Source organism: Triturus cristatus, chromosome 2_1, assembly GCF_964204655.1.
Source record: "Triturus cristatus chromosome 2_1, aTriCri1.1, whole genome shotgun sequence".
NCBI lineage: Eukaryota > Metazoa > Chordata > Amphibia > Caudata > Salamandridae > Triturus > Triturus cristatus.
This window is the reverse complement of record NC_140581.1, coordinates 234,605,445-234,628,134: the sequence shown is the minus strand read 5'-3', so window position 1 is coordinate 234,628,134 and position 22,690 is coordinate 234,605,445. Positions and strand designations below refer to the sequence as shown.

The window sequence follows — 22,690 nt, the reverse complement described above, 5'->3', positions numbered from 1 at the left end:
CAGAAATACTTGGCAGAGATGCGCGCTCAGCAGCATGACGTGTAATTGACGTGCAACTAGGGGGTGAAGGGGACTTGACATTTAGCTCTACATGTGGAGACAAAAGTCTGGGGTTATGTCAACCTAATCCCAAATCATATCTAATATCCTATGTTTAAAGAACTATGTTATCCACAAGGGAAGGGCTCTCGGACAGAATCTATTCTATACTGACTGTGTGTGTGTGTACAAGCGTCTAAGTGTCTACACTGAATGCGAGGGGATGGGAATATTCCATGATGACAGGGCTATGAATTACTTGCATGAGGGCAGAGAAACCGGGCCTTTTGCTTGGTAACTGGAGGAATGTTTACTTAAACTACTAGGCAGGAATGCATCGGCTGAGGGGGAAGCAGATAATTCGAAGGTGAAATACAGCTCTTGGCAGAGAATAGGCTGATGTCAGGCTTCGTGGGCCGCGCAGAGAATGAGACAAAGTTCATGGTCACAGATGCGAGCTCAAGCTGAAGCTGTCAGAGGCAGAGAGCAGGGAAAGGCTTTGAGGACAGAATCGGGCCTACTTGCCTGAACTGTAAAAATGGAGTAACTTAGCCATAAAAAGTCGGTGGCCTTTCATACTTAGGAATCGAATATCCAGCCCATTCATGGCGGATCTGACAGAGGACATGTTAACGGTGGACGCACATGTGTTTGCGTCTTCGAAACTGGAACTGGAGGGAACATACATGTACTTGTAACATGCATATAGAACCGTTGGGGTCCAAGATAGGGGACATAACTGACCAGGAAAATCCACATTTCCACATTCCCTCCTTGTCCCCAACTTGCCCTTCAAGAGATATCAATCTTCATCAATCCATTGATCTGTTCATATAGCATCATTTGTTCTTCTTTCTTCTTCCGTGATCTTGAATGAAATCTTGGTGGTGGAATACACGATGTGGCACACAGACCACAGATCGCTGGTCCACATTGTAGACATAGACAGCAACTGAATAGTATGAGAAGGCCAATACCTAGGAAGGATAGGACCCTCCATCCAAAGGTAGATAATACACTCCAAAACCAACCGGACCAAGTCCAGGTGCCTGGATTCTGGTGTATCTGGCTTACAATCTTATGAAGGCGAGTTATGGCTTTATATACAGATGGCGAATTTTCTGGTATGAAAAATGCAATGGCTTGATCCGATGACCCTACAAGCTCCGCCCCTATCGGCCAGGATAACGTCAAGGACAAGACTATTTTGAAGCACAACAATCCGCATAGCAGACTGCTCTTCTGTTAAATTGCCTAAGGCGGAAATAGTTTCGTTCACTACTGCTTCAAGGGTTCTGGTTAATCTACGTATCAGCTTACTATTGGTAACTGTACCTATATAGGGAAAGAAACCTTTATTGAAATCTGTGTATTTTTCCCATGCTGTTTCAGTGTAATTGACAATTGGGAGATCTCTCTGCTGTCTATTGTGTACTAAATGAGTATTTCTATGAGAATCAGGAGGAGCTAGGAAAACAGGTGGTAGGAGGAATGCTATGTAACAGGTACCGTCCCAATCTAGAGGTAAGCGTATATATGCGGTCTGGCCACATATAAAGTAGGAATGACGAGAAGCTCTAAATGTAGACTTGCCTTGATCACTGAATTTTATTACAGTGGTGCATTTACTATGGCCCATGTGTATGGAGCCATTCTTTCTTATACATAATTCCTCTTTTACTGGGAATACGGACATGGCGGGCAAGATTGGTGTAGCTTCAGATTCAACGTTCAGGATCATGAGGTTAAGTGTAAAATTACCTAATCCATATACTTCATTTCTTAGATCAGTTCCTGTTCTTTTGGGAAGTCCCTCCTTGTTAGGGTAGCAGACTTTAAGCAAAACTAAGTTCAGGTTTCCCCATACCCAGTTGTCTTGATAAACTGCGGAATTCGAATCTAGGGAATTAATCAAACTAAACCATGCTCCACAGGAGCCATTGTGTGTGAACGGATAGAGAATAAAGGGGCAAAACTCCCTTATAGTTCTGATAGGGGGGGAGTCGGCCACAGACCCAGCAGTCTGTAGTATTGCTAGTCTGATGTGAATGGTGCAGCATCTGAATAAAGGTATTGTTGCGTAAGGCAAGTCGATATGATAGCTCATAGGATGGCAGATCACTAAATGTGTGCTTTATGGTATCATTAGTGGAGGAGTGTAAAAGTGAGGCAATAGGAGGAAAAATAGCATGTAGTATTAAGCTGATACATATTATCGTGATGCTCTTAAGATATTGAAAAATTACAGTCACTATACATCTATTTGCTTCTTATCTAACTCTCTTATTTTTGCTTTATGTTATTGTCCAAGATCTTATGCGAGCCAGAATACATGTTCAACCGCTTCACCACCTAGTGGACTTAATTGATCAAACGGGTTCTGACTTTTTGAATCAAGGTTTAGCTTTGTGGAAACTTCTGGGCATTCTCCTCTAGAAAATGTTGTTCAAAATCCAAGTTCAAAGTTTTTTTTCCTTTGTAAAAGAGTGGTGAAGGTGCACTTTGACTTTAACGGCCGTCCCCGTGGTCCAGAGCACTGACTTCGGCGCCTGTCATCCAGGAGCGATGGAGTATTCTTTGACCTGGGTGTTGTCAGGGAAGGCGGCAGCAACCTGCGAACAACAAGAGAGTAGTGCAGACATCAAGGAAGCCAGGTAATCTGTCAGCATGTTACTGTCAACATAAGTAATCTTTTAGGCATTGTAGTGCCCACATATTTTGGTGGTCTACCAAAGACCACTTCATAGGGAGATAAGCCTGTTCTAGAATGAGCTACAATTCGCATGTAAAAGAGGGCAACCGGCAGGGTTACCATCCAGTCTATACCTTTGTCTGCGCAAATTTTTAATGTCTGATTATGTCTTTCTACAAGGCCTGCTGCTTCAGGATGTCGCACACAATGGAATTTCCAGGTATACCCTAACAGAAGGGACACCTGCTTCATTAGTACCAGGACATATTTGTAACCTCTACATCTGTTTATTTGGATATAATCCATTTGGAGCACTTCAAAAGGGTGGTCAGGTGGATGGAATCCACCTTGTTCCATCGGAATGCCTTTACCTGCATTGAATTGGCAACAGATCATACATGTTCTGACCTTTTGTTTCGCTGCTGCACGCAGGTGCTTGTTGAACCATATATTCTGTAAGCTATCTATCATTGCTTTCTCTCCTAAGTGTGCAGGACTATGTGCGGTATTTATAATCACTTGTACCATCGAATTTGCCCTTATTCATCCAACCCTGATCAGTCAGTACCCCTCCTTGTTCCGACCATTTCTTTAATTCGTCCATAGTAGCATGTGTCTGTATGTCTTGTACATCCTTGGAAGGATCCCTAACTGTCATGGCTTTGGACAGTGATAGTATCTGTGATTTTGTCATGTCTAGTGGGGTCTGAGCTGTCTGTTTAGCAGTTCGGTCTGCCAGATCATTGCCTTGGGAAATGGTATCTGTGGCTCTAGTATGTGCTTTACATTTTAGGATAGCTATGGCTGTTGGTAAATGTATTGCTTCCAGTAGGGCTTGAATAAGGGGGCCATGCTGTATCTTGGCCCCATGAGAGGTCAAGAAACCTCTTTCTCTCCACAAAATCGGTGTAAATGTTTACTCTCAGGTGCTTAGCTCTTATGCACGCTTGTGTCAGGGCGATGAGCTCTGCTGCTTGTGCTGACAATATGTCTATTCTTTTAGTCTCTATTATTACAGTATCAGCAGTCACTGCATATGCTGCCACTAATTCTCCCGCCCCTGTCCTCATGCATGAGCCGTCAACATATAGTGTTAGCTCGGGGTCTGGGAGTGCAACATCTGTCAAGTCTTGTCTTGGTTTAGTCACGGTATGTATTACTTCAACACAGTTGTGTGGTGAAACGCTTTCTGTACTGGAGGGCAAAAGGGTAGCGGGATTCAGTATGTTGCATCGTCTGATCTCTATGTGTGGTTGAAATAACGTCAGCTCATAATCCGTCAGTCTAGCTACAGTCAGGTGTTGTGTTTGTGTCCGGTTCAAGAGAACCTCTACTGCGTGTGGTACTTGTACTGTCAGAGGGTGGCCCAGCACTATCGAGTCACTTTGTCTTATGGCTAAGGCCGTTGCTGCAACTGATTTAGGCACGCAGGCAAAGCCTGTGCTACTGGGTCTAATGTACTAGAAAGATAAGCACAGGGCTCGTGTTTTCCTGCATGATCTTGTGTTAGGACAGATAGTGCTGTTCCATCCCGCTCTGTCACAAAAACATAAACGATTTGTTGTAATCAGGGTTTGCTAAAACTGGTGCTTGACATAAAGCTCTCTTTAATTCTTCAAATGCCACAGTGTGTTCTTGTGTCCAAGGGAGGACTTTAGTAGAAGCTGTATTAGGGGCTTGGACTAATTCCCCTGAAAGATCACAATAAAACATGAGAAAAAGGGGAAAACACCATACCTATTTCCTTGGCTTAATTTCTAAGGGGGCTAATTTCTAAGGGGCTTAATTTCTTAAGGGGCTAGCGGGAAGCGAACCTCCTCAGGGGCCACCCTGTGTCTTGACAATACTATTAATCCCTGTGTGTAGCTACTGGGCGTAAGCAAAATTATAGGAGATACACAGCGTATGTGAAACGGCGAGAAATCCTTCAAATTAATGTACAAACCTCATTGTGTTAGCTCATAAGCTAGCCAAATGACATCTCATATGCAAATGTCCCTATTACATGAACCTACACCAACCTGAAGTCAATATTAATGCTAGGAGGCCCTAATAGGAATGCTAAATTACCTAAATATTCGGAAAACCAAGTTTAAGAACAGTTGTTAATGTTGATAATTAATAATTTATCTGCTAAAGAAATCAGTCAATGTGCAATAATTTCCACCTATACAATAAATAGCCTAATTCAAAAACAAGTCAACTTTTGGGGCCACCACTCACAAGAATGAGCTTACTAAAGCAAACTTTAAAAAGGAAATCCTGTCAGATATTTTCTCATTACCCTAAATACCGGGCCTTATTTGTCACTCTGTGGTGGCAGTCCTTATTTAAAACAGGCCTTTCAAGAGTTAAAATGCGAGTGCACAGATCATAATTGTTCCTTAATGTCCAATCTGGAAACATATGACCGAGGCTGCCTGTCTATAAGAGAAAGGCAGTTATGTGAAAAATATTTTAGTCTTGCATAGCCTTTTTCTTTTGTTTCATTCATCTCCAACACCAATTAGACATACACTGATAACGTGTTGTCTGCTATTTTGACAGCATGATAATGGTAATATCATGTCTGTGAAATTTAGTAATTGTGCCAAGCCATCAGTATACCGGGCACAGAAAGCATAGATAATTACACTAACATATATAAATGAGCAGCGATGCGCAATTACAGTACCTACAGCTCAGATGCGAACATTCTGGCCTGCTTAATTTGTCAGGCTTATAATCAATAACTTATTTACCTGCCCTATACAACCCCATCTGGCAGTGGGTCATCCCAATGATGACCGCGTCAAGTCTGACACACAGGATCAGCAACAATAATCAAAAAATGACGAACACACGAACCTGTCTCTTTTTTTTTTTTTTTTTTTTTTTTTATAAAAATGTGCTATGCTTCTTTGTACACAATGTACCCTCATGTCCTAGTCGAAGATGCATCTCACATCTTTCCTCACAGACCCGTAACCACTGGATCATTTATCCAATGCAACTGGTGGCAGCTTGTGGCCACAATTCAAAAATGTCTGAATTTGAAAATCGTTTTTATATAGGCACATAGCCCTTAAAATTCCAAACAAGAGCAACATTTTACTTTCTGACCAGAAGCAATATAACAATTGCTAAAAAATAAAACAAATCTTCTCCATAGACATTTCCTCGGGGCACTTGTTTTGCACAGAATAGAACAAGGGAATCTTTCTCGACTTACATTTCTCAGCTGCCCTGTCTTATCAGAGAAGTTAAAAATAGCCCCTCAGCGCGGCCTGAGCCTGGGCTGCCAGCCATCTTTTTTTTTGTTTTTCCTACTCCTGGCCCCAAGGCTCTCCAGCTGCAGGCATTACACAGATGCGATGTCAGAGAAGCCTTCTAAGCAGTGCCCTGTTCTGCTCCTCTCATCGGCCCCCACCTACACTGGCTACAAGGTCAGAATCTGTCTCCGATTTCTGTATCACATTCTGCTCTACACGGCCCCCACCTTCTCCTCACTCTGAAGCTGTCAAAGACAAAAAGACTACTCAATTCCATAAAAACTGCAATAATTCGCTCAATTGAAAAATTATTTTTACATACAATTTGCACTCAGGGGGTCATAATCTTACCGACTTGACCCTGCACATTGGCTCACTGGACCACCAAGAACACAAACCTGTATTCATGAAAAATTTGCAAATTCGAAATACCAACAATTCTTTTTCCAAGCTAAACTTGTCACTAATTATTTTTCGTTAACACTTTGTACATTAGGGGTGTCACAGGAGTTGCTCCTTCTCTAGCTGCACCCCTCTCAATTTCCTATTGCCAACGTAGTCAAATGTTGGACCATGTAAACACCAGCTATGCGCTGTTCATTTGGTGGGGGGCTCAAGAACCTTTGGGCTACTATGTAATTAATATATGTATTAGAACTGGTCTTTTTTTTTTTTTTTTTTTTTTTTTTTTTAGAACTGGTCTTTTTACTGGGGCCACTCTTGCTAGGTCCTCTGAAAGGACGGGATAAATACCAGCAACGTCAGTATTTCTTTTTCTGTCAGCCTGCGCTCATTTTACCAGCTCAAATTCCTCCTGTAACATCTCATCCTTGGCTTTTCCAGACTCCAGTCCACTCCTCTCTGCTTCGTGAAACACTTACTCTGACCTTCTATGTGACGCCTTGCGCCAAAAACTCAATGGCATCCTTCCAAGCTGGTCTACATTTTCTCTTTCATAAGAGTGTTTCGTTGTCCATCTACTTGTTCTGCTTTTACTCAGATACCTTCCTCAACTAACACGTTTTCTCGGGCTTTGTCTGAATCCTCCATACTTTTCTCTTCTTTTCTGAGCGCTTACTCTGTGCGTCTATGCTATTCTTTACGCCATAATTCAACAGCGTCTTTCTGTGACTGTCTAGCTTTCCTCTTCCACAACTCTTCTTCGACTTTCATGATACATTCGGCATCCCAGGTCCCAGCTACGGGCCATCTCTGACTTTCTGGTAACTCTTTGGTGTAGTCCACCCATAGATCAAGGAATAATATGGCGTCTAAGCCATGCTTGTGAAAAATAAAATGTCCTGTAGTGTCCCTAGGAGGAATAGGAACTGCTTCTTCAAGCACCCCTTTTCTGGTAGTAATCTGTCTTAACTTCGAGAAGAGCGGCATATTGACAACTGATCTGATACTTACTCTTGAACTCACTTAATACGAAAAAAACACAATAATGAACAGTGAACAATGAACAATCATTCATACCACAATATTTGAACACTTTAAACATTAAACATTAAACATTTTAACAACGACCGACAATGATGACAGTCTGCCTAACTAATCACCACGCTGAATTCTTGACAATAACTGAATACTTCGGAATACTTGATATACTGCTAAACAGTACATATACACTGCTAAACAGTGCAGACCGGATTTGTGTACCCAAATCCGTCTTGACCGGCACAACCTATGTGCGCGTCAACACGCCTCCCCGGCGATGGTACTCACCGAGTAGCTCCTTGAAACGGAAGGCCTCAGAGAATGGACTGGACTCGACGACTGCGGACATCGGACCCTCTGGACATCGGGACTTTGAAAACCTGGTGGGCCTCTGTATACCTCAGACGCAGCTCTCTCGCAGGTGGGCTCTGGGTAGACAATCTGCGTTCCTCACCGCCTCGTATGGATGCCTTGTCGCAGTCTGTCCCCTTCGGTGGCCTGAGGGAGTTGGCGGGAAAAACCCGCGACGTGCACGCTTGAAGTCCATCACGGCTATGGAAGGGGGCAAAACAGGACCTTCATCTCCGGCGTGTGGGGAAAGAGATTAAACTGTTCGGGCGCCATTCTGTGGTAAATAAAATATCACGCTCTCAGACTTTTAAATATTAACAATAGGATCATGCATAAAGCAAGAGGCTGAGTCTGTGGTATCAGATTCATAAAGGGCTTTATTCCAATAACTCGAGTCAAAGGGAGAATATCTCCATCACCAAAAAGGATCTGGACGGGGCTGAAAAGTATTCTCAATATTCTCAAAACATTATTCACAGAGTACAGTATATATACATTTCTCAATTGTACGTAAGCAAGAGAGCAAGAGAGAATGAGATAAGAGCATGTGGGCGTGTAAGTAGGCGTGAAGGTGGGCGTCCATGTGGGCGTCCACTTGATGATAAGGGGTAAATTGTCATGTGTGGGTGGATACCTGGAGATGATTTCGCAATGTCAGCAGAAATACTTGGCAGAGATGCGCGCTCAGCAGCATGACGTGTAATTGACGTGCAACTAGGGGGTGAAGGGGACTTGACATTTAGCTCTACATGTGGAGACAAAAGTCTGGGGTTATGTCAACCTAATCCCAAATCATATCTAATATCCTATGTTTAAAGAACTATGTTATCCACAAGGGAAGGGCTCTCGGACAGAATCTATTCTATACTGACTGTGTGTGTGTGTACAAGCGTCTAAGTGTCTACACTGAATGCGAGGGGATGGGAATATTCCATGATGACAGGGCTATGAATTACTTGCATGAGGGCAGAGAAACCGGGCCTTTTGCTTGGTAACTGGAGGAATGTTTACTTAAACTACTAGGCAGGAATGCATCGGCTGAGGGGGAAGCAGATAATTCGAAGGTGAAATACAGCTCTTGGCAGAGAATAGGCTGATGTCAGGCTTCGTGGGCCGCGCAGAGAATGAGACAAAGTTCATGGTCACAGATGCGAGCTCAAGCTGAAGCTGTCAGAGGCAGAGAGCAGGGAAAGGCTTTGAGGACAGAATCGGGCCTACTTGCCTGAACTGTAAAAATGGAGTAACTTAGCCATAAAAAGTCGGTGGCCTTTCATACTTAGGAATCGAATATCCAGCCCATTCATGGCGGATCTGACAGAGGACATGTTAACGGTGGACGCACATGTGTTTGCGTCTTCGAAACTGGAACTGGAGGGAACATACATGTACTTGTAACATGCATATAGAACCGTTGGGGTCCAAGATAGGGGACATAACTGACCAGGAAAATCCACATTTCCACAGCAGGGCCGGGTGGCTCCCCTCCCTGAGCTGTTATCGGCCCTGGGGACCCCATCCCCCGGGGCCTGCATTTCTTAGAGGTGGGTGCCCACTATATACTCACTGGTAGCCTCAAGGGGGGCCCCATCGCCCCCGCGGCCCCAACCGGCTCCCCGCATACAGCGGGAGACGGTATTACTCCTGCCCAGAGGGAGCTGCTACTAATGCAGCACCCAGAGGGAGCTGCTACTAATGCAGCTCCCACAGGGCGGGAGCAATATTTTGATCTGTGTCCCTGCCCACAACACTGCAGGCAGGGAAACAGATCAAAGGTCTGCTCCAATTCAGCAGGAGAATTTTCAAAGTTCCCACCGGCTGGGGGCAGACTTAGTGTCTGCTTCTGCGTGATGGGAGTTTTGAAAATGCGCCACCAAAAAACAGCGGACAGAGAAACTGCTATGTCCTGGGGGTGGGCCTCCCGGGAGCTGGTCCTCTCCCTTCTTCTGATCATCAATCCATCCCTTCACTGATGCCTGGGCTCCCTCACATCTGGCAGCTCCCCCTAGCCCACCGACGACCACTGCCTGAATCGAGACGGTTTTGGACAGTCCTACAGTTGGGAGGCGAGGACTAGTGCAGTTTGTGATGCCCCTCACCAACACACTCCGCACCCATCTTTCCCTCCTCCCAACCACATGTAGTCCCGACTGTGCAGGCTTGCACATATTATGCCACACCAGCATTTGAAATGAGCATTTGAAATTGTGAGCGTGCTGGTAAACCGAACTCCACTCCGATGGCGGTTAGCAGAGTTTTTCGGTGGAACTCCGCCTCAAAACATAGCACGGAGTGCCAAAACTCCTTTTAATCTCCGCCTGCAGAGCAGAGTTTATATATATATGCAAAAACGGTTCCCCACGCAACTTGGTCACGGCGTTGACCACAAAATCAACAGCATTTTTTTATTATGTTTTACTCGTCACTACACAAATTAACATAAATATAAAAATAGGATTAGTACATTTACTTCAAGAACAGGGCCATGTTAAAGAGGTAGAGTTCACTCTTTTTTTTTAAATATCATACCTTATCGAATCTCAAAGTTATATTTTGGCTTGTGCGTATTAAATTCAAATCATTAATCAATGCGTGATTACAACTAATCTATTACCAAATACAGGTAATCAATCGAGAAAACTTGCTGTGACCAAGGTGCGGGCTTTCACCAAAACGCGTTGGCATTAGTGCCACTGCCAAAGTACTAATAAAGGATTTCCAACTGCACCGGAGTGCTGGAGGTTTCTTGCAGATTGCATTGGGGAACCATTTTTGCCAATTCCACACAGCGTGCGGTAGCGCACTGTATTTCCAAGCACCACCTGCTGTCAGGCTGCCACAAGGAAACATGCTGGAGCCAGTAGATATTTATAAATATATATATTGAAACAAGCATTGGCATAGCCACAAGGTCTCGCCTTTGGGACCTATGGACCAACAGCTCACTGTATGCGGCACAAACACAGGCTCTGGTCAGTCTGCAGCTCTGTGCTCAAAATTAAACTGCAAATCCATTCGTAAATGGATTTATCTATCTCATGCATACGCTTCATGTCTGTCTTTTTCACCAAGTTATATATTCAATTGCGGATGCTATGTGCATGTGCAGTGCTCACTCTCCCCAGCATATAGGTAATTTTTTGAGGCATTTCTAAAAGCTGGGCAAGTTACAACGCTCTTGAAGCAAAACCTTTTTGCGGAGGTGTTACAAAGCTGCCATGTTTCCCAGTTCCATGAATAACTCGAGAGCCTAGCCTAGTCTTGGTGTTTCCTTAGCATTCTAGGGATGGCGGTCCTAGTATTGTCCTGGGCTAAGTGAGACTACAAGAGGCATAATTCTAAGTAAAACGGCACCCTTGCTATGTCTTCTGTACTAGAAAGTAGCAGAACCCTCCTAAATGTAAGTTTACAAGATGGCGCAATGTTTTTGACCTTTCCTTTACACAGCATTCTATTGAGGTACTATTTCATTTCAGACTAAGTGAATCGAACTACAATACCCAGAATGCATTGGGTTGTGAACATCTGCCACCGAAGACCCGTGCACAATATTCTACTAATCTTGCTTACATACAGGACATGTGCAGGTGTGATACACGCGCCACCGTTCTCACTGCACTACCTCATCAAGCAATGCTCGGTGTGCAGTAGCTTTGCTCACCAAGGACGCCATTTGCAGCACAGCAGCATATACAGAACTGCATATAGTGCACACCGAAGAGTGTGGCTTTTCTGACACATACACACGGGCCAGAAAGTGTGTGCCCAATCTGTGATGCAAGAAACCAATCCTTGCACCACACATGTGGTACACCTTGGCTTTAACAATACCTGGAAGTTCACAAGTAAACCTATACCATCTACGCCGGAGAACTCCCAATTGTTTTCTTTGCAATATAAGAGTCCTAGTCATGATCACAACAGGACTGCGAATACCAGAATACAAAGTAAAAACACAGAGCTGGTAACTTCTCCAACTGAGTACGCTACGGGGGTCTTAGGTACGACGATTTAAAATATAACGGACTTGCTGACCCACGTTTTTAGGTCTCGCCTGACCCAGCGCATGCACTGGTCTGGCGAGACTTATTGAGAGGGCTCCAAAAAGTGCTACCAGGCCAGCCTAGAGCTACAGTGCATGTGCGCGGGCGCGCGCGCCGCGCTTTACCGGGATTTCTTTCACTTTCGCGGCCGCTCTTGATGTTTGATCGCGATCACTTTCGCGGCCGCACGGCCGCTTGGCATAGCCAATAGGTCTCGCTTTTGGGACCTTATAAGTATTTAGTTATGCAACTGTTGCATGGCTAAACACTTATAAGGTCCCAAAGGCGAGACCTATTGGCTATGCCAATGCTTGTTGATAATGCTCCTCTGCCTATAGGAAGGAATCTGAACTTTAAACTACAGTGCACTTTCAGTGCCCACGTGCTTTGCAAAACCACGTATCTACCTTCACATTCAAGGCCCCAATAAAAGTCACGTTTTAAAACACACAGCTCGGTTTCCTCATCGGGGCCCCCTTCACTCTGCTTAAACGTCAAATCGGCTGTGGAGTCCCTAACTTTAAGAAATGCTGGTGCTTAATTTGCGCAGGAACTTGCAGGTGATGGAACTGGCACTGCTTTTTGGGAACAACCTCCATGAGCTTATTTTTCTTCATAATTTGGCGACAAGCAAAAGAGAAAAAGAGACTAAAAAAGATACAAAAACAGCAGTAGAGACCCCAGGGCCCAGCCATAAAAAATGGGGGAGTGGGACAGAGTGGCCCTCCTCCCTGTGCCGATTTCAACCTCTGTAGCCCCATCCCCCAGGGCCCAGGCATGTGTCTCTGGGTGCCCTGGTCACAGCCAGGGCACCCAGTGTGTACGATGGGGACCACTGGGGAGCCTCAAGGCCTCCGTGGTCCCATCCGGCTGCCTGCCTTCTATGGGAGCCCGCATTGCTGCTGCACAGAGGGAGTTGCTGAAAAGGTAGCTCCCTCCGTGCAGTACCAATTGTTTTATCTCTTTTCCTGCCCGCATGTCTGCAGGGAGGGAAAGATCAAACCTCTACTTCCTGTGGGCATGAGCACTTTGACAGCTCCCGCCCGCTAGTACCGGAATGTTTGCTTTAGCTTGGTGGGAGCTGTCAAAGCTCCTGCCAAGCAAAAGCAAACAGCTATGTTTCAAGGGTGGGCACTCCAGGACATAGCAGGAGCTAACCCTCGGGGTGGGGGGTGGTCCCCAGGGCAATGCATGGTTCCAGGAGGGGGGGCTGAGTGGCCCCCGCCTTATGTTTGCACAGGCCACCTGGGGAGGTGGTGGTCGCCAGGGCCGAGAACGGCCCCCTCCTTCTTAAAAAAAAAAGAAAGCCCAGGGGAGGTGGTGGTCCCTGGGGCACAGAAGGTCTCGGCGCCCCCCCATATTATTTCTTGTTTTTTGACCTCTGGAGCTGATGGTCCCACGGGCCAGCCCGCTGCATTATTGTTTTGTGAGCCCGGGGAGGTGGTGGTACCCAGGGCTTGAAACAGCCCAGGAGGGGGTCCATGCAGCCCCCCTCCATTAATTAATTAAAGCCCAGGGTAGGTGGTGGTCCCCGGGTCTCTTTTGAGCCCATGGAGAAGAGTCTGTGCAAACTCCCTCCATTATTTAAAATAAAGCCCCGGGAGGTGGTGGTTCCCAGGGCTTCTAGTGCCTCAAGAGGGAGGCTCTGTGTGTCCCCTCCTTTTTTAATAAAATGTCCATATGAACCTGGCCCACTGCTTTTCAGAACACATGCTTGTTTTTGGTTTGTTTTTTTCACCTCTAATTTGTGAATTTCCCTGCAAATGTCTTTTTTTAATGCTTTTTGGTCTGGTGGGGATCAGAGTATTCCTATCCTACCCCCTTTTCTTTCCTTTTTTTTTTGGCTGAAACAGAGTCCCAAGATGACTGCCAAAACTTTCTGGTTGTAGTGTTGGCTGCCAAACAGAGCTCTGCAGATCTCTGCACAAGCTCATAATTGTTTCACAAAGTCTTTGCGATCCTAGATATACAAATGTTGATTTCCTTTAATATCTAGAAAACTGTTGAATGGATTTACACCAAATAACAAAAAGAACAATCTGCGAACCAAAAGCTAGCTTTCTACCAAATTTGGTGAAATTCGGTCCAGCGGTTCGGGCTGTAGCCGTGTTCAAAGCTGCTATGGGAATTAACATGAGAAACACTTTTGTTTACTCCCCCTTTTTCTCTGCCCCTACTTGACATATTACTCAAAAACTCTCCATGCTCACGAAGAATTACTGACACACATTTTAGGGGAAACTTTGTGAAGATTCTTCAAACAACGCCAAAGTTATAGACAAGTCAAAAAACCCTTTTCCTATGGAAAAACGGTCCTAACTATAACTTCCTATTGGTGACCGCCAGTAGGATAAATATATATATATTCACTGAAAAAACCATAGGTTTCACACACGTTATAGTTAGGAATTAGCATTTAAAAAACCTTGCAAATTCACTTAAACAACCATAGGTTTCACACATGTTATAGTTAGCTGGGCATTTCACTCGTGAAAAATCATTGAAATTTCCACGTTATAGTTAGTGCAGGCAACTATAACTCACGCGACCGCAATCCTCTGCCGATGACATCAGATATTACATCACTGTATTTAGACACTTATTTACCCATGTCTTCTTTCATTAATCTTTAGCTATACATATATTACAAATATTTATTTTTCATAAAGACACATATGTCATCAGTGATGTAATATCTGACGTCATCGGCACAGGAAGTGGTCATATAGAGGGTGTAGTGACCCCAGGGGTCAATAGCCCATTGGCGACTATCCTATACTCTCCTTAATGCTGCTATATTGAGCATTATATATTGTGTATTTAGGTGGCCCTCTGACACCAAGAAAAGAGATTTGTCTGACTAAAGAAGAAGAAGGTCAAAGAAGAGCCAAAGATGTGAGAAAAAAGGTCCTGCACCAAAGATGGGTGCCAAACCCTATTAGGCTGCTTCTACCATGAAAATCACAGAGACTGACTCATCCTGAAGCTGGCTTGCCTCCTCAAACCCGTGGATGTCTGCCCAGTGCTTCATCAATCCAGCAGCATCTCCCTTAGGGTAGAGGAGCCATTCCCCTGCATCCGCAGGCACCAAAAGCAGCTGTCCGGTATCTTGTTCTGCTGACCATCGAGCCCAATGAAGGAGCATCTTGCCAGGAGGAGGTCCCCAAGGTTCTAGGAGCCCCATCTCCCCAGAAAGTTTCAAGACACTGACCCCTCGAGGAGCCCCAAACCACCAATACCCTGGGTACCGGAGCAGTTGCGGCAGCCAAGGTTTGTTGTGTCCAGCCTGTACGTCACTGCCAAGGAAGTCCAACCTGCACGTTGAGGGACTTTAAGGCCAGTGAGATCCATGTCAAGAGTGGATTAGCTGTACTGTTTTCTGCAAAACCAACAACAAAGTGACAACCTCAGTACTCACTGACAAGCAGGGCAAAACATCTATGCACCGGAGCCCCCCAACCCGAGTTCACAGAAACCGACGGTGCCTTCGTGGTCCAAATGCCTATAAGAGCTAAACCCCCTTTGGGTTCTGTTGGAATTGTCCCCAATCCGCTCCTGTAGCCTGTTTCTTTCAAGTACTTTTCCCATTGACCTAAGCACGTAGCGCTTGAGACAACTACTGTGGCCAGCACCTCTGCATCCAGACACCTCAAGGCAGGTAAGCCTAAACTTCTGGTGCATTCTTGGACCTTGGCCTCTACTTACCTTAAGTCCAGAATAACAGTCCAGTAAGTCGCTCGCAAGTGACCATATGCAGTGAATATTTTTCCCATAAGATAAAATGTTCACGTTGGAGTCTCATGCCACAAATCTGACACCTGTAATTTTCTACTGCTATTACTGTTAAAATTGATAACATCTAAAATACTTATTAGATTCTGATGATCTTGGTGTCTAAAAACGCATTAAATTCGGTGTGTGCAACAAATACCCAACACTCCCCTTTGATAAGCCTAAGCTACTAGACCACACTACCACAAAAGAGAGCATTTGGGATTTTTATAGAAAGCCCCTTTGGACCAATCAGGGTCGTCTGGACTGTCTGCACAGCGTACCTGTGCAGACAGCGTAGGTACAAAGCCAGCTTCCTACAATTGGCATTCATTACAGTATTGCAAAAGTAAACCTGAGGCTTCTTTTCAACAATTTAAATACTTATCAATCTATAGTTACCTTTTGCCTCTGTAAATAGCACCTGCACAATATTAATCACTATTGTCACTATTCTCCAGAACTGCACCATTATTATGGAGCACCAACCCCATGCACGTTTGTTTGCATATGAAGGAAAAATATGCAAAAAATTAAATACATCTGGATTTATGTACAAATGTCTAGATAAATGTATAGTGCAAGGAAAGCATAGGCTTATATCTTTCTCCGAGGGAACCATTTTTCTTTTTGATGATTAAATATCCAGGTTACCAGGAATACAGGATTGCTCTCATATTTTGCTAGAAGAAAATAATAGTAGCAGTTTACATAACAGTTTTAGCTTCCGCCCCAGCCCAAAATTGTTTGCTCCCATTTAGGACAAATATTTGTTGATATCAGTTAACCCCAAAAGTCAGCTGATCATTGAGGAAGATAATTTCTCTGTACCAGGCTAATGCACACCAATAGTTTGAATTTGTGTGGGGCCTTTCCTGAATAGGCAGCCAATACAATCATGAGAAGAATGAGTGTAAACCAACAACTTCAGGTAATTCACAATAAATTATTTGAAAATTTGTTAATGGAATAGCCAGTTTAGTCAGATCATAAAAAGCTCATATTACAATACTTTAAAAAAAAGATAGATGTAGATAAGTTTTCTTGGACAACCCAACTGATCTATTTTCCCAAAGCCTTCTATTAGACGAAGGTGCACATACAGTTTGATATCTATGAATTTCCTTCACTTATAACCAATATTTGAGTTCACGATTGTTAAAGGAGGAAGATATGCTCATTGTAGAGTCGATCAGCATTAAGTAAACCATTGCTATTCCAAGATTTCCATTTAATCTGTAGCATTCCACAACACTGTTGTCCTCGGGAGTAAGTTTTATATAGCAGATTAACGCATACAGAATTTCCTCCTTTTTTGATGTTAAATTTAAATACTATTTATTTAGCTGTGCTCAGAGATTCCAAATCATAGACTTATATATTGCTTGTGATATTGAACATAAGAAGAGGATACCATTGCTATTTATCTTCTAGGTAGGTTTGTTACCATCAGTTGACATCATTTCTGATAGTTGATTCAGAGGGAAAACTAACTGATATTGTTCATGATTAGGGATTTCTAACCCATCAAGTTCTATATCTGCCTTTACGATGCCCGGGAAAATCCCAATTTTGTCCCTGGGGCAAATTAAAAAAATCATGTAGTAATTTTCAGGCTCAACAGAGGCCTTATTTTACTAACATGGATTTTATAAAGCAGAGAAATATGCCTGATTCAAATTAAGGCACAAATCTTGAGTATATGCACATTGCCAAATAACACAATTTAAATTTCTTCAACATGTGTCGTCCTTTGGTTTAATCAATATTTGCTTTAAGTTCACCAGAGTAATAGTATGAAAATCACCTTAAAATATAATTGCGGTGCATGTTAAAGGAACTTCCAGACCACTTGACACACCCACTTATCTATATGCCCCTTGACAATTTTGTTAGTAGAAAGGTCTTAGTTGTCCTGACATTTAACTAAACTCATAAGAAAGCTTCATAATTTGATTCAAATGTAAAGCATGTGCCAGCAAAACAAGTGTTAGATACCAACAAAGGATTATAATCTGCATAGGATCAGGATTTAAACTCCTGAAACCTTTGAAAAATCCTGTAACCTGATGATTATGTTCCAGGTAAGCAGTGAGCAGTTCAAAGGAAGCATTGAAAAGCAGGGAAGGAACAGGGCATCCTTGAAGTGTCCCCATTGCAGTTAGAGATTATCTGATAAAACCTGTTTCACTACAACAGACATTCACATTAATGTACATGGTGGAGATGAGACCTACAAAAATACATAAAAAGATATATTACCTCCATCAGGACATACAGCTGTTAAAGGTGTAGCATTGTTAGTATTATGATTAATTAAGATGAGATCTATTAATATAGATTAGTTATCTGCCACTGATAAAACTTAACCGTGAAAGCTAAATCAGTATTGGTACAGTATTTTCCAAACTCACAGCAAAGATTCTGGCTATGATTTTAAGGTCAGTATTCAACAGTGAATATGTTTATAATGTGCACATTCAGTTAGGCTAACCTCTTTGAGAATCAAAGTAATAAGCACTGTTTCCATGGAGGATGGTTTATTTTCCTCATTTAATATATAAGAATAGATATAAACCAATACAAGTGCCAGGGGAGGCCAGAGGTATTGGCTGGGTACCCATGAATGCCAGGTACTTTGCCATTTTGTACGGAGAAAATTGCATTCAATATTTCATCTATTAATATTGTCTTTATAATCACTCACCATCCTCAAGGGTTATGTTTGGAATAGGTATAAGATTGATTTATAATTGACCATCATCTCTAGCTCCTCTTCAGAATGAAGGTGCTCCCTTATACTGATGAATATCTTATAGACTTGATGCACCTGGAACTCTATTTGATGTACTGTTACTCTAATAATTGTAAATTTGCACAATGAATTATATCATTTTTAAATACGTGGTCGTTAGTTTTTAACATGTGTGTATACTTTGTAGTTTATTTACTTTTTATCGTGTGTATCTTTTATGATCTGCCTTTGGAAGATCAAATAAAGACAATTGAAATGAATTGTGAAGAGAATTTCCCACAAATATCTTTGTAAGATAAAGCAATATAATCATCATTCTTATGAACAGAAATGACAATTCTTGAGGCTGCTACCTTGTTGATTCTGAAAACTATTATATACCTGCGATCCATCCATAGCATTTTCTGACCATCCTCTGGTGTTTCTATCCCTGGAACTCTTTTAAAGGTCCTTCTACAAAACAACTAAAGCAAAGCAGGCACACAACAACGGCTAGTACCGAAATGTATTCTAATTTGCATTAGCCAATTAAGCCTTTGGTACATTTGTAGGAATTTGTACAGCACTATGTATAACGTAACAGAAGCAGTGCCCACACCTGCCAACTTGAAGAACAATCTCATGGTGTGAGGAGGGGGCATGGCTTTGAAGGGGGAAGGGCCTTGTGCTGAGAAGTATCTACCAGGCACTTTTAAACCCCCCCCCAGCCCCCAAACCCCTCCTCCCCCCCCCCCAAAAAAAGCTTGCTGAGGCTGGTGTGATGTTCTTAATGGGCGTCGGCAGTTCAAAGGCTCTGAAAGACAGGTAGAAAACCACTATTTACAGTGTTGTTCAGCTAGTTTTTCCCTGCCAACGTGTGATATTGCCTCCTCACCGGAGACCGTGTGATGGGAGCCGATATTGTATGTCACAGGGTGGCACCCTGTGAATTGGCAGGTATGAGTGCCCTATCTGATGAAAGCTCAGCGACATTTCTCCTATTATTTTGCTCCGGAACGCCCACTTTGCATCTCATTAGAGATGCAAAGGGAAGCGTAGTGAAAAAGAGTGCTAACATGCGATTTTGCCTTCGATTTTGCATGTTAGCACCCTGTTGTTGATAGGGCGATATTTTTATCTCTGCTTCTTTGGCTTTTAAATCCAAAAAAGTGGAGATAAAGCCCTTTTTAATATGCCCCCATGAGAGTAACGTTTAGTTCAGGTGAATAATATGAGTGTGAAACGAGTCTTTTTCCCTTAGAACAGGTTTTTTTCTGTAACTGCGGTTATATCTTGGTAACTTGACAATATAATGTGAGGGCACGCAGGGGCATATCTACAATGCGGCGATTGAAAATTATCGCCACTATTGCGGCCGAAAAGCGCTGATAATTTTATCCCCTAATTAGCAAGGTCACGACAACGTGTGAAACCTTGCATTAGGGCATGAATTCTAACGCCCAGCTTTGCATCTCCAATGAGATGCAAAGTGGGCGTTCCTGACCTGACATGACAGGAGAAATGTCGCTAAGCGACATTTCTCCTATCATCAAGACACACGCTATGAAGCATAGAGGCAAGAAAAAAGTAGCGACAACCCCTGTTATCGCTACTTTCCTTACGCCTGCTTCAGGACTGACTTAGCCATGATATCCTATGGAAGGTGGATATCATGGCTAAGTTTGTGAGGCCCTATCAACAAGCTAACGCCACATTTCGTGAGATTATCGCTGGGTTTCCAGCGATAATCTCACGTTAGGCAGTTAGCGCTAGGATTTTTATCGCTTTTAAGATAAGCGTTGCTAATAGCACGCTATCTCAGCGATAAAAATCCACGTTCGACGGCGATAATTATCCTAGCGCTAAGTGCGCTTAGCGATAATTATCGCCGGTTGTTGCTGATATGCCCTGCATTTTGTTGTCCAGGATAGATCGCAGGCACTAATTTGGCTGTAGGAAGTAGCGCTTGGCCTCGGAGCTAGAGGCGCAGGTGCGTGAACCAGACCTTCTAACCTGTGGCCTCTCATCGTGTAATATCAGTGTAATTTGATGACTTGGTTCATGATATTTGCCAAATGAAATGATGAGCTCATGCCCTCAGCAATGCTTATGTACTGACAACTTTATAAGTAAACACACGCCTAGAAGTTAACTTCAGTGCGCTGGGATGGCTATATTCACAACATCCCACAGAATGTCCTCACACTTCTTTCTTTGAACGGCTGTGGCCGCTTGAGCTTAGGGTCTCATCCCCAGACAGACAATCCTCACCAATATAGATGCAGAACATTGTCTATCTACACAATGATTACACTCCTTTAATCGTTTTGGAGTATTTATTTTGCCCCAATGGAAATCTCTCGTTTTAAAAAGTACTTTTGTTTTCCAGAAAGAAATGCTGCAGAGGCTACAAGTTCGTTCTTGGACAATGCATCCCTGAAGGTGAGCCCATTTCTAAGTTTATCCTTTATTTCTAAGTTTCCTGAAGGATTGCGTTTGCAAAGTTCATTTGTAATAAATGTGTTGTATATATAGGCTGTGTACATACATTGGGAATTGTGCATAAAGAATACCCAGCCATGATTAAACCGAGACACAGAATTAGTATTCGTTTTTGTTTTGTATGTATCTCATGTTTGGACTAGAATATTTTATCCGATGTAAAGTATGTAATCAAAAGTATAGATAAATACATTCATTAAATGATGGTGTTCACAGTTAGAGGATAGGATTTCGTGAAAGAACAGGTAAACTAGGTAGTGAAATGTAAAACATTTCACAGATGATTGACAGGGTTATTTTTCATGTTGCGCGAGTTTTAGGCCCATGTTTTTTTCTTGGTATCCATTTGAGAACTGGCCATCACATAATCTTGCTATTCCAGTCATTGTGGCTGCTGTCGTATAGGGTGTGGGTGCCTCCCACTGTGCCATAGAGACATCATTAAAAAACCCAGATTTCACACTTTTTCCTCATCTGCTCCAATAACATTGCACACCACAGTGGCCTCCATTATTCAGTGTTACAGTTTTTAAGTGATGCTTGCTGCCTACCTTGTCTTGTGCTGCTTACTGCTTCCCTTGTCTTGGAGGCAGGAATGTGCCTTTTTTGCATCTAAGCATGGATCCCAGGGCTAAAATCTCCCTCTGAGGGGCCGATTCCGATCCGGGTCGGAAGGGCACCGAACGCGATCCGGCCGGAAAAACTACTAGCCGTACGCGTGTTTTTTGGCCGACTGGTACAGCTGTACGAGCGAGCAAGTACAATGTGAGCTACATGAAATTCACCGACCGAGTCGTTTACGGGTCCGAACCGCTCCATACGTCTCGGTCGTAAGCTAACTGTGGCATGCAATGTATACGATTCACGACCGAGCCAGTACGATGCACACGTCGGACAGCCTGTGCGGGCCGGAGTGTCCGGCTCGCAAATTGTCCAGGTGGTTGCCTTTGAGGGTCCGCGTCAGACCCCCTGTCACTCGCAGCCGTACGACTAGGACACAGGGGGAGAACCATGGGTTCCCCAACACAGGCATGTACAGTGCGGATGGCACCATGCGTACCCACTGTAGGGGGTGCACTTGTCCGCAACGTACCCATTCAGTCAATGGGAGCCCATGTACACGTCGTACGACCGGCTCCCTTTGACTTCTATGGGAGTCCGACCGAACCGAGTCCGGCAGCATACGGCCACATCGTACTCGCTCGGTTGGACTGCAGGACTCCGGCTCGGTTGGAAAACACTCCGGATCCGGTTCGGTCGGAGTGCTTTCTGACCCAGATCGGAATCAGCCCCTGAGAAGGGAATCCTAGGCAAGTCACAGGTGCGATGCCACGACCCTATTGTTACAGCAGGAAGGAGCCAATAGCATTATATGTACCAAAAAACAAAACAAATGAGAGACTCGTTTTTCTTTCTCCCTTGTCAAGGATGTTCTGACTGCTTCATATTGCATCTGTGAATTGTTTATAGTAGGCTTAAGTATATGATGATTAATTTAGGTTTCAAAATGATGAGGTACTTAGGTCCAATATGGAAGCAAATAGTAGTACCTAAAAATGGTCGAAGAAAATGGGGGCCCGTCCTCCCTTTTTTAAACAAAATAGAACAACCTGACTCCTACTGTCATAACAGCATTACATTGAACAAATACCCACCACTCTGCAGACTCCAAGAGAATGTAGCAAAATGTAATCTAGAGAGGCCTTCTCTTTACCAAAAGAGGGAATGATAATTGCTTGGTCCAGATTTTGAATAGAAGACACATTTGGAATGAAGCTTGAGAACACATTAGTCCAGAGATAGCCTGGTTACAGAACCAATATACAAATGGAACTCCAGTTTTTCCCGACAATTAGTAGCAACAATAGCT

The 22,690-nt window shown here is 43.6% G+C and overlaps 1 protein-coding gene across 1 annotated transcript in view; it reads left to right on the top strand.

The window, feature by feature from the left end:
• Positions 1-22,690, top strand: part of CCBE1 (collagen and calcium binding EGF domains 1) — an 873,157-nt gene that overhangs the window by 742,882 nt on the left and 107,585 nt on the right. Inside the window, exon 3 of the mRNA XM_085630518.1 lies at positions 20,708-20,760. Within this exon, the coding sequence (XP_085486644.1) occupies positions 20,708-20,760 (53 nt within the window). The remainder of the gene's footprint in view (positions 1-20,707; positions 20,761-22,690) is intronic.